The sequence below is a fragment of the Aptenodytes forsteri genome, unplaced genomic scaffold (genome assembly GCF_000699145.1).
Source record: "Aptenodytes forsteri isolate BGI_AS27 unplaced genomic scaffold, ASM69914v1 Scaffold82, whole genome shotgun sequence".
NCBI classification, from domain to species: Eukaryota; Metazoa; Chordata; class Aves; order Sphenisciformes; family Spheniscidae; genus Aptenodytes; species Aptenodytes forsteri.
The window spans coordinates 7,217,459-7,230,804 of record NW_008795490.1 but is presented as its reverse complement, the minus strand read 5'-3'; the positions used below and the strand labels follow the sequence as shown (position 1 = coordinate 7,230,804).

General features: G+C 36.7%; 1 protein-coding gene across 3 annotated transcripts in view; it reads left to right on the top strand.

Moving 5' to 3' along the window:
- The window catches only part of VTA1 (vesicle trafficking 1), a 37,415-nt gene extending 26,479 nt beyond the window's left edge, over nucleotides 1–10,936 (top strand). For all 3 annotated transcript variants that reach the window (XM_009281455.2, XM_009281456.2, XM_009281457.2), the window contains exons 7-8: nucleotides 313–393; nucleotides 7,657–10,936. In XM_009281455.2, the coding sequence (XP_009279730.1) occupies nucleotides 313–393; nucleotides 7,657–7,802 (227 nt within the window). In that variant the 3' untranslated portion in view covers nucleotides 7,803–10,936. The remainder of the gene's footprint in view (nucleotides 1–312; nucleotides 394–7,656) is intronic.
- The last annotated feature ends 2,410 nt before the right edge of the window (nucleotides 10,937–13,346 follow it).

Sequence of the window (13,346 nt, the reverse complement as noted above, 5' to 3'; positions counted from 1 at the left end):
TAAAAGACGTGTAGATGAGGCGCTTAGGGACATGGTTTAGTGGGCATGGTGGTGTTGGGTTGACGGTTGGACTCGATGATCTTAGAGGTCCTTTCCAACCTCAATGATTCTATGATTCTATGATTCATAGTCTGAAGTGAGGGTTTTAAATTTATTTGTTACAAACTTTCAGAATTGGGAAGCTATCAGCTGCTTAATTTAAAAATCATTGAGTCATTAGGTTTACCTGTTCTATTTTCTTATTTTGTCTGCTTACTTTTAAAGTCTATAAATAAAAATAACCCAAGTCCAATTTTGTGCATTGATTTGCAGGAGTGACAAGTAACACCATTCAGCCTGCTCCTCAGAATATTCCTCTAGTCGATCCTTCCCTTTACAGTGCTCAGTCTGCAGGTAAGGTGGTGGCATTTGTATTGTCTCTACATGGATGTGCTGTGTCCTGTGTGTGTCTCCTGCACTGAAGGAAGAAGTTTGAGAAATAATGTCATTGTTATCTGAATGCTACTAATTCAGAAACTTTAAAAAGGATGGACATCATCTAAACATTGTGTTGCTAAGTGTTTAATAGTTTCTGAAAGCTTTGCTACAGTGTATGATTAGCGTTGTCTTATCTGACTTTTTTTGAACCAATGAGCTTGCATTGTGTTAGGCTTCTTATTATTTATGTTGTTGCTTCTCAGGTGAGGTTCTGATATACTTAGCAAAGCCTATATTCCTGATGACCTTGCTAAATTATATTTTTGGTAATTAATACACATTCCCTTTACTTAAAATTTCTTCTACAGGGTCAGTACATAAGTTATTTACTCACTTCATTAAATAATCATGACATTCCAGTGGTGTTTTCTGTTGCAGCGTAATTGTTATGTGTGCTTGTTGATTATAAGTAGCACCTTATAAATTATTTCACTTAATATGGTGCTGCTAATTATGTCATTTTGATGTATCATTTGATCAAGGCTTTTATCTTTTAAAATGCTAACTGTCTTTGATGTTAAAATCACTGATAACCTGTATGATGTGTATTTTATGTCTGCTCGCATATATCATGCTTTGAAGTGCACACATAAATGCTAAGCTTAGGGAAACTATGGCCTGTGAAAGAGTAGTGACTGACAAAGCTGGAATCCTCCTAGATTATAATTTGAACACTGATGTGCATTTGGACAAATTATTAACTGTTTTCTAGGAATTTTTCTGCCTGTGGAATAGAGAGAATAAAAAGATAAGTTACATCTGTTTGTAATAATCAGATTTTTGTTGGCAGTATAACATGGATGTTGAGTGAGGAGGAGGTCTAGAAGTCCTGGTATGAAATCTGTTCACATTCTACCCTACAGTTTATCCTCACCAGGGAAAGCTGATAGTATACGTAACTGATGTTTTAAGTTCCAGTACTAGATACAGTCAAATGTTGCCTGTTATGACTACCGAGTTTAGATAGGTATATTCTTGTGTATTGTAACATACAAATATTTAGTTAGATATTTTAGTTTATTGTGTTGTTGAAGAGGGTGTCCATGTTAAAATACCAGCTTTACTGAAAAAGCACTTGATTCAATGGAATGCTACAATAGGAATTCAGTATTTAGCTTGGTTTTAGTCTGCTGTCATAAGAACGTTTAAGGATGTGTCCATCTTAATATATTAGGAAGCTATTTTTATAGAAGATGTCTTAAAAAGATAAAAATAACAAAATTTACCTTTAATAGACACACACTAACCTTTAGTATTCTCTTGAAGAGCAAAAGGCGTATACTATTGTTTGTCTGGAATATTACTGTGACATAACTGTGACATTACATGTGACAGTTAACTCAGTTTATTGAAAACAATACCTCAGACATGTAGCTGAACCATTTAAACTTGGTGATAGTTTTTGAGTTTTGGGGGCTGTTGGGGGGGGGTCAGTAGCTCCTTAACCAAAACAGCTGAAGGCTTTACTGAAGCTTTACCTTAGTAACTGCTATTTGGAAAGCAGATTTTGTGGTATTCGGCAGCAAAGCTTTCATATTTAACCAGCTTATCATGATCCTCTAGACAGTCATTCTAATAGTTTTTTGGGTAACTACTCTGAAAATTTTAGTCATCATTGTTTCTTGGTTTGAATGTTTAATTCTAGTTGTCAAAAATGTCATAATTTTGATTTAAACTTTAATTCTTCATTAAGTATTAGAAGTTCCATTATTCGATATCTGGATAGTATCAGTGCATTACTCCCTTTAGCCACTTACCTGTGATAACCTGATTTAATAAGTACATAAATATAAATAAAAAGGAATTGAGTTAATTAAGATACCCTGTGTTTGTGAGGATTCATAATAACTACTATCCGGTAATTAAGAGACTATGACCCTTGCTAAGCACAGTGATGAATCTCTAACTTGATCTAACCTGAGTATTTGCGTGCCTGCATTCCTCCTCTGCACATCCGTTGTGTCACTACAAGTTTGGGTCTGGTAACAGCTTAAAGCGTTACATTCTTATGAGGGAGTTTTGCAAAGGTGCACCTGAAGAGGTGATACAGCTCATACCAATCCTCAGTTCTGAAAGCTTAGAAAATATGCTGTCAGTTATGCAGGAGTTTGAGAGGGCATAAGGGATATGTCAGTCAGCAGACACACAGTAACAGTTTTGTTTGCATGCATAGAATTAAGAAGCTTGAGAGCAATGGAAAGTGTTTGTCCTTGCCTGTCACCATCCTGTCATGCGTGCCTGGTCATTACCCAAAGCATCCTCCCTTCAGCTATACGCGTAAGAGTAACGGCAGATATCATTCTTCTCATGCTGCTGAGGAGTCCTTTTTATGCCAACAGTACTCTGTTCCACAGTAGCCTTGTTCCCTGACCTGTAAGTAGATTTAGAAATGCCTGTATCTCTCAGCGGACGTGAGTGAGTGAGTACTAAACTGTTGGTCCCAGGAGCCCTCCCCCGTTCCTGAATTGCAAAATTTATTTATTTATTTATTTATTTATTTTCAGGCTAGATCCTGGCTGCGTATTGAGGTTAGACTTCGGTATGCACCATTCCTATGAAGCTGAAGTTTCCTTTGGACGGGAAGGAGGGATCAGTGTTGCCCTCCAGTAGATCCATAGAGCTAGCACAGTGCAAAGTACACTCGCTCCACAATTTAGACATGATGTCTGTGTCTATACTAATAAATTAAACATGCCTGTAAATATTTGACACTGAGAACAACTGGCACAGAACCACTCACATCCATAATATTAAACTTTTAAACCTTCTAAACAAGGTAGTTTGTGAAGGCTGCCAATATTGAATGTTCTCTAGCCTGCTCTAACCACAAGTCGTGCCCAGGAATTGTTTGGGAAAAGTGCTAGTTTGCATGGGCCAAAACCATACTGGAGTCTGTTCCAGCAGTTTGACAGTGTAGACAGTCAACTTTGAGGGCTGAGATGCATTCCCTGGCACTGTTGAATGTACTAGTGTAGGCATAGCCAAACAGGATATTCCACATATTCCTGCAAGACTCTTTCTGGTAGTAAGATCAAATGTATATTTTTAAAATAAATTATGTATTTTCTTTCCTTCCCATAACATGGGAGAAGCAATTTGAATAATGCTATGATGGGAGAGAAACTTTTGGTGGTGAAGAGTGGAATATTTTATCAGAAGAAAATTAAGTTAACGTAACAGTATTCCTTTGATTTTAGTCAGCGTGAATCCTTCAATAATTGTCCTGTCCTGTGGGAACAGGTTTCAAGAGTTTAACATTGGCTTTTGAAAGTGTTAAAGCTTATGCAATTAAGCATTGGTTAATGTCTCTGACAACAGGAGGTAGAGCTACACAGCAACTTTGTATAACGTGTGCGTGCACTTCTCTGCTGTAGTTTGCTTAAAAAATTTATTGCCCCTAGATTTGCTAACACTAAATGCATTCATGGTTGTGCTACACAGTTTTTATAAAATCTTCTTACATTACCACATGCTCCCTTCCACAGGTGGCATAGTATAGAGAAACCATTTGTCCATTCTAGTTGTGTGTATAATATTGTTTGATTTTTCTACACACAAAGTAGAAATAATAATTTGACATTTTACATGTTTTCATGATCTTAAGAAGAAATCTTTGAGGATTTATATTTCGAATATCTTAAGTTCTTTAACGGGGAAAAAGAGCATGTTGTTTCAAAAATCATTTCACTTACCTTTGCCATCACTGTTTTTATACACCAAGTTGCATTATTAAAATGTTCTTAAATCAGCTGACTTGTATTTGGGCAACTTCATAAAAAGAAAAAATATCTGGTGGATAGAAAAGGATACCAGGGAGAAGCAGATACATCATGTAAAATACCCATTATTTTCATTGTAAAACTGCTTTTTTTTCCCAACATGATTTTCAGCATCTCTAGTCAAATTGCCTTTTGGTTTTGTGTTCCTCTTAAACTAAAAGAATCATGCTTGTTGACATTAGTTACGGCTTCCATATGTCTGTCACATTTCAGTTATAAATATAACTACTGTGCTAATAATTTCAGATTAACACAGAAGCAGGTTTGTTTCAGGATAAATGCAGTACACTTTTCCCACCTCAATGTTGTTGGGCTTTTTTAGAGCTCAGAATCACAGGATGGTTGAGGTTGGAGGAGACCTCTGGCGTTCATCTGGTCCAACCCCTCTGCTCAAGCAAGGGTCCTGTAAAATGGGTTGCTCAGGACCGTGTCCTTTGTGTCTTCCCCTGTCCCTGCACTCTCCCCATGGTTTAATTTGCAGCAATGAAGGAAGAAGGTTGAGAAAAAATGGCACTGTTAGTTCAAAAGACAGCTTTTGAATCTCTCCAAGGATGGAGACTCCACAACCTCCCCGGGCAACCTGTGCCAGTGCTCGGTCACCCTCACAGTAAAGAGTGTTTCCTGATGTTCAGACAGGGCCCTCCTGTGTTTCAGTTTGCGCCCATCACGTCTGGTCCTGTCACTGGGCACCACTGAGAAGAGCCTGGCTCTGTCCTCTGTGCCACCCTCCCTTCGGGTATTTATATACATTGATAAGATCCCCCTGAGCCTTCTTTTCTCCAGGCTGAACAGTCCCGGCTCTCTCAGCCTCTGCTCATACGAGAGGTGCTCCAGTCCCTTAATCATCTTTGTGGCCCTTTGCTGGACTCTCTCCAGGATATCAGTCTCTCTCTTGTACTGAGGAACCCAGAATTGGACACAGTACTCCAGGTGTGGCCTCACTAGCCCTGAATAAAGGGGAAGGATCACCTCCCTCCACCTGCTGGCAGCACTCCTCCTAATGCAGCCCAGGATGCCATTAGCCCTCTTTGCCACAAGGGCAGACTGTTGGCTCATGGACAAATTGCTGTCCGCCAGGACCCCCAGCTCCTTTTCTGCAAAGCTGCTTTCCTTTTCTCCAAAGCTGCTTAACTCTTAGAATATGTAAATTGAAGTCAGTTACTAACTTTTGTGGTTATACCTTTGATGTAAGTACAGACATTATAGTTAAGTTTCACATTATTTTGAGGACTTAAGAACACAGCTGTTTTATTTCTATTCTGTTTGTCCATTGTGAGGTGCTGACTTCAGTAGGAGCTGAGGCCACTGAGCACATCAAAAGATCAACACCCTTACTGTGTAAACTTTGGTTTATAAATTTGAAATTGTTAACTTTTTTCCCTCAAGTTATGTCATAATAGCATCTGAAGTAGATTTCATAATAAGTAAGGTTTTATGCCAGCAAAACATTAATAGAGCTCATACTGTAAAAATAAGATTAGACTGGTGAATTTAGGCCTCCTTCCAATAAATTAGTTGAATACTGGGCTGATGCCTTGGCCAGTTTTTAAAGAATGATTTTGTAGTTTCTTTTGGCATCATAGCATAAAGCCACTTTGAGGGGAACTTGGTCTTTTTAATTTCTTAAAGATGTTCAGTAATGTGGTCGCAGATTGACCCCAGCTGCTTTTAGTCTGTGACTTTATTTAGGTTACAAAATAGCCTAAGTGTGTGCCTGTGTTTATGCACTCCCTCACGCGTATTTACTCACGTGTATGTATTTTAAGAGATTTATTCAGCAGTAGACTAATACACATTGCAATGATAATGAGCCCACCAAGTTGTCATGTGCCTCAATATTCAACAGTTATTTTGTGGTTATATTTATTTATTGAAGGGAAAATAAGTAGACTTCTAGAGTATATTTTAAAAACTGATAAAATTAATCTTAAGAGCACTTAACCCTGCTGCTTTTCATTGGGGTAGGGTGGTTTTAAAGACCAGCAGACCAGTCTAGTTTTTAATATTCCCAGGTTTTCTGTTTTATTTGTTCAAAAGCTGTTCTTAAATAATAAGATGGGGGAAAGGAAAAGCAAATATAATACACATTTTCTGATAAGAACTGAGATTCTTTAGTAAACGTTCTCACAGTATTGCTAACGATTATATTTTGAAAGAAAGGGATCCAGCTAACTGAAATTGTACCATAAAAAATGCATTTAAGTATATGCGTGTCCTTGCTTAAAATTAGAAAGCTGTACTTAGAGAGCTAAATCTTTGTTTAACCAATTTTATGTAAAATCTATGGTGCATTTTAAAATGCATTTTTTTCTTAATCTGTGAAATCTGTTCATTGCTTATAAGATACTGTGTGGGGAAACCTATTAAATAAATACATAATTCTTTAGTATTGCATATAATTAATTATCCATGTCCATAAAAATCAATCTTTTACAAGTTAAGTTGTTCTGAAAGAACGCGAGTAAAGGTTTTATAATTTATCCATAGGTTATTGGAGTGGCATGGGATTAGCCTTAAAACTCCCAGTGAATTTGTGGGTGGAAGGAGGGACAGTAACATAACTGTGCTTTATTTTACACACACATCAGTGATACTGTTCACATATTAAGTCTTCTGCCAGTTAGGGCATAAGTCCCTACTGTGCCTTCTAGAAGACTGAATGCATATGTGTGAGCATTACAGAATTCCCAATGTTTTAACTTATGTCAAGAAAATATTCTGATTAATAAATAATAGTTACTCGTTTTATATTATGAGAATATTTTTTGCTAATGTTCTCCGGCATTACAAAAATGGGCATGTTTAATGAGATCAATCTTGTTTTCAGTCATCTTACATAAAATTGGAAACATAAACATTACTTGGATATAACAGAAATATGCAATGTGCAAAAACATGCCAGTGAGAAATGCTTTTACATTTCAAAAAGTTATTCCAGTTGAGAAGGAACAGTTTCTAACTATCTATTATTCCTGAAGAAGAGAGCAAAGTAATTGTACTGTAAACACAGAAAACACTGTCCTTGTCTCTTGCAGGTTGTGATACGATTACAGCTAACTTATTGTTGTTAAAAAGCTCTACTTTGCTGCCTTAGATGAAGAGCAGATCTTTCTCAAAGATATTGACTTACTTTTGAAAGGCACTGGGTCATACAAATACCAGTGTTTAGAAAGGTCCTCTTATTTTTCAAATGCCAGCAGCAAAGTAGTTAAGCATTACATGAATGGAAAGAAAAATGAACAGAAGAAACACCGTAGCTTGGTCTTTGTAATATTACCACAAATATTAGCCTGGTTCTCATAATATTACTGCAAATATAAGTAAAACACAGAAATCATGTGAAAGGAAGCCTCAGTCAGATTTCTTTTATAGTAATTTTGTAATACTTATGTTTTTGCAGGGGAAGTCCGTTTGACTCCAGAGGACTTTGCCAGAGCTCAAAAATATTGCAAATATGCTGGCAGTGCCTTGCAATATGAAGATGTGAGCACTGCTGTGCAGAATCTACAGAAGGCCCTCAAGTTACTGATTACGGGCAGAGAATGAAGCCTTTATCCAACAGATTCATGTCTTTTGCCTAAAGAACTAACAGCTTATTACTGTACCTGTTAGGGGAGTGGAGTTATACAGAAGTTCTCAATCCCATCACCCATGACAATGAAATCACTGTTTCAGTGTCAGATTAGCAATTAATGGTACAGTAGGAATCTCTGCTTTCATTTTACAAACAGTGGAGCTAGAAACATATGAACGCAGTGGCTTGATGTAAGCAAAATACTGAAGAAAGTACCGTGAACACTGCTCAAGGTGTTAGAATTCATCTTGCAATATTTAGATTATCAGAATGGGAAAATGCTGAATCTGTAAAAAACCTGAGCATAAGAATGTTCTGTTAGAATTCTTACTCTGATTTTATTATTTCAAATAATTATTTAATAAGTATAATAGCTTTAACATGGTAACTAAGATTAGCGCTTTCCTCCTGAAATGAGAACATGTGAGAAGGCTTGACAGATCCACAAGGGGAAGGACTTTTTTTCTATACATAAATTATTTGGGTATTATCTGAGACATAAGTCAAAGTTGAGGGAGACCTGAGGACATTTGTATTTCATTTTAAAACATGCTGGAAAAAACATTTCTTGATACTTCAGATAGAGTCGTTTTGATGGTGTTTCAACCTAATCCCCCACAACTGTACGGACTGTTACATGTATTCTTGATTATCGGTTCTTGCTCCTTTTGTGTGAAAACTTAAAATTTTGTATATGTATGGGTAATTAAGAGAAAGTACTAATATTAATCAGAGATGATCCTGAAACCGGAGGCAGAGATTCTAAACAGCATGAACTGTTAGGGAGATTTGCTTCGTAGCTGTTCCATCTTTTTAAGAGGCTGAAAAAAGGCCTGTTCTTCAGCCATTAAAGCAGTATAGGTTCATCTCTGGTATTAGTGTCATAGAGCTTCGTATTTCCAGCTAATACTCTTCCTGTCTGCTTTGTTGTGGAGACTTTTTGGACTTGGGATTTAATTAAAATATCTTGGAAACTGAATTTTGAGTCTTTATGAGGTCTGCCTTTGCAATTATAGAACTCTTGATTGTTAAAAATCCATCCATGCTGTTTAAAAGAAAGAGTAAGTAGTCTTTTAACTGACGTGACATAATAATTGAGTACACCATAAAGCATGTCTGATTTGTGTAATAATTTTAATGACATATTATCTGACCTGTCTTTCCTTCCAAACTGCCGGATCAAATCCACGTATTCTTTATAGTTGCTCTGTTTTGCAGTGACTAAAATAAGTCTGGTATTCAAAGCAAAAAGATGAGGAAAAGAAAATCAAACATAAGCATGCATTAAAGTTTAGCTGGTCATATCCTTTTAAGAGTGTAGAGTCTTTGATAGCAGGTTCGAAAAGGGTAGTATGAAACTTGTAAATGTATACTTAAACATTTTAGTTGACTGAGATTTAATAGATAAAATGTCTGGTATTGTTTGTGATGCTTTCTGATATGGGATAGCATGCTAATCTGGACAGTGATTTGGATTAGATTTTAATTGTTTTGGGAAATTTAGAATAAATCAATCTGAAACTTTTTTGACAGTAATGCTGTACAGACCTGGGCAATAAGCATGTGTTTTGTACAGTGATTCCTGCAAGATAGATCCCTCACTTCAGTATCAAACTGAATTACTGTAAATTATTCCATGTATATTATTGTGGTGCTACACTGTGATTGGAAAAGCTGCTTTTCAGTTGAAAGAAGGATGCAGAACATTGATCCATGTAGAAATATATATATTGCGTTGCTATAAAAAAAATCAGAAGTTGCTTTTCATTTGGGGATCATGCCGCTATTTACCAATAGCAGCTTCAGTCCCCAGCACTTGAAGGAGGAAAGTCAGTTTTCCTCTTTCTATTTACAAAAGCCCCAAAGTTCTTTTAATTATTTTATATCACATGGAATAATAAGCAAGCTATGATACAATACTGTATTAATTTGAGGCTTTTCAATTAGAACTGATTTTTTTGGGTGATTGAATGATATGAAAAGGAAGTACATAACTAAGAAGGTTGCAAACGAAAATTTAAGTATTTCTTAAAGTCTGTAAAAGATTGTCTGTTGTCCATGATTATGTTGAACCTCTAAGTTCCTATAGGAAACCAGGCAATCATCAGTGAAAAAGCGATAAGCAATGAAAAAGCCATAAGCAATTTTTTTTGAGTGATCATTTACAAATGTGTAACCACCTTCTGCCTAGAAAAAAATTAAGTGTCTCTGAGGGGAATGGAGATGAAAATGCTAATACAAAAGTTTAAGAATTTCTTAGAGAAGCTACCAGGACATTCTTTCTGAAAATAAATCAGTGTTTAGAAGATTTATCATATAAAATTCTCATGAATTCTGTAAAATTAAACATATCCTAATACCGACCTTCAGACCACAATACCTGAATTAGCACATCGAGTTCAATTTTGCATAAAATTATTTTGCTCCGATCATTTATTTTTTAATTGAGAAGTTTTGTAACAGCCCATCAGACCATGTTTGAAGCCACATCTTTAAGCCACATTTGATTCAACAGACTGAGTATTTATCATCGAAACTGATGCCTAAAGTAAATTATAGCAAAACATTTCCATTCCATTAAGTATAGCTTCTGGGACAGCTTTACGTGTGGCAGATAGCGCAAAAGTACAAACCAATGTTACAGAACAGTTCAAAAAGCGTACACATTTGAAAATGTCAGGAGAAAGTAGGTAGGTAGCCTGTAATTATTCCAAATTGGAATTTGTGGTAGGCACCGGCATTTATGGGCCCCATCGTTAAATATCATGTGAGCTTTAAGTGTTGACTGATTCATTTTACAGCCGCTCTGAATGATAAAGTATCAACCCATAGCTCCTTTTAAACCAATTCCCAACACGTACGAATACAGTATTAAATAAAGGAGAGTGGCATTTTTGTTGCATGCTGCAGCCGACAGCTCTCTCTTCTTCAGTATGATTGCAGCCCACATGCTTGTTGGCCTTCCTCCTTTGGATTGTGAGTTTGTCTTGCTTAAGAAAGGCGAAAGAAGCGTTTTCTGTCAGATATTCCATGTTCAGTTTTGCTACTTATGTAAGCTAGAATTTTAGTAAATCTGTTCAATGTTTGTTACTTAAAAGGCTTTTGGTATTACTTAATGTTTTTGCAGTTCTTTATACTTTCACCTCTCTGCAGGGCAAGTTCCATGTTATACTTCAGGATTCCTATGAAAGTCTTTGAGAAGTGTCTTGCAGAGCAGGTCATTGTTTATGAAATGGTGGAGATTTTTTCAAATGTGCACTAATTGGATTTACTAATACCGGAGGTGTTCTTTTTAAATTGTTGCAGTCATTTCAGGTGGAATTTTTAATGATGTCCTTTGTAAGTGACATTTCAGAAGCACAGACTTAAGTATGATCATATTCCAGAATGTGTTTCTAAGTGTAGTATTTGATGCTATATAATACTTACCTATGAGAAATTAACAACAGAGAAACTTACTGTCTGAAGTAGGATGGTGGGGTGTGCGGACACACGTGTCTGTGCATTTGTAATATAATGCATGTAAATTCAATGGTGGCCTATAAGAATGCCTTCCAAAAAACATAAGTACCTTGTTTACAAGTACTGGGAAAATGTCAGATACAAGTAAACAGATACTGTTGACAAATGGTGTTCTTAATTCTAAACTTTAAATGTACTAGCATAGTGCCAAAAGTTAGCTTTTAATTGTGCAGTATTCCAAATGGATGATCTTTGATTTTTCTCCTTTTTCATGTCAACAGTAAAATAGGAGCCTGGTACAAAAAGAATGAGAACACAAATTTAGAGGAAGTTAGATTTATGGAAGATCAAAGATAGTTTCTGGTATTGTAAAATCTTTGTGGTAATGTTCTGATTGAGATTGGAAAGTGCCCTTGCTTATAAAGTATAGTTCTTGCTTTCTTTTAAAATGTCCTTTGTTGTGTGGTTTATGGAATTGGAGCCTGAGCCTGGATATCTGGATTAGGAAAACCTAAAGTTTGATGCCAAGTTTCTAAACCACCAGTGCATTCTGATACTGACAGCAACTGTTCTTCACAATCACCTCAGAGTACCTATTTTTAAATGTTGGAATTTTAACCAAGTTTGTTGGGGAAAGGAGCAATGCTTTTCTTATTGCATCACCACCTTTCAGTGCACAGCTGTAGAGACAAGAACTGGAGAAAACATGAATTTGCGTTAGATATTTCACTATCAGCAAGAAAAGAATATTATGTTGCCAGCAGAGCTCTTTTTGGCTTACAAGAGTATTGGAACAGTCAGATCATAGAGATCGTCCTGAATGTAATGCCCTAAATGATCTCAGAATAGGAACTTTATAAATAAGAGCATTGAAAACAAACTTGAAAGAGAGTGGAGACGTATGCCAGGGGAGAAAAAGAAATCACATTCTCCACAGAATGGGAGGGGGCACAGAAATGATTGCAGAAGAAAATGGAAGAAATCCTTACAATGCCACATGGGATGGGAGCAGGGCAGTGACTGGAATGAGGTTAGAGTTGTTGGCTGGTTTCTGTAGAACCTTGAAAGAGATGAGAAAGAAACTTGAGCTTTAGACAAAAGATTACAGGAAGATAGGAGAGGTGGGGAGGAGCACAAGAATGACCACAGAAACCCACTTTTTTTTACCGCAAACTGGGAAAAATGTGAGTTGTAGCACAGGAGAAAGTTAACCTAGTTGAGGAAATGATAGCAGAGACTAAGTCTAGCTCTAAAGGGGAAGAAAAAAAAAATACAAGTTGACAGCATTCTGAAAATGGAGAGAAGTAGATCTTCTCATCCTTGGAACCTTTGCGTTCATTAAATATGTCATATTTATTAAATAATTAAAATTGGTTTGCTGTGGCCCTTTTGGAAAACTTGGGGAAACTGCATAAATAACTGCATGGTATCTGCAGAGAACTACAGAGATCCACGTTTGTCCTTAAAATGCTATCTCCTGATTTTGTGCTGTCCTCCCTGTTGTGATTTGCCTCCCCTTTTTCTCTGTCTGTATTTACTCTGTGGTGTTCCTGTAGGTAGAGGGGAGGTGGTTGTGGTTGAATACAATGCTAAGTATGAGTGATAGCCCACATTTTTAGACATTCTCGGGTGATTTGGGAAGATTAACAGGGTCTGGGTTTTACCTGGTGTGTGCTATGGAGAAAAATGTAGCGTTTGGAGTTCCCTCCTGAGCTTCAGAGGCTCTTTGGCAGCAGTAGGACTACAATATTTAAAGAAGGATATGTGGAAATTAACTCTGCTCAGAGCCATATTCTCGATCACAGCCCAACAAACTGATCTCTAGGAGCTTGGAGACCTCCAGCTAAGCAGTTGGTGAAGTTGTCAACTTTTACTTGCCTCAACCCATCTTAAAAATGGGCTGCTTTAGATTTAACACTTCTTAGTATAGTCAGGATTTTTGTAATCCTGACAAGTAATGACAAGACAAGGGTTGATTTTGGTAACAAGTTCCCAAAATAGAGTTTTTAGGAGAGGCAGAGAAGGCTTTAACAAGTAATGAGAAGATGTATAAT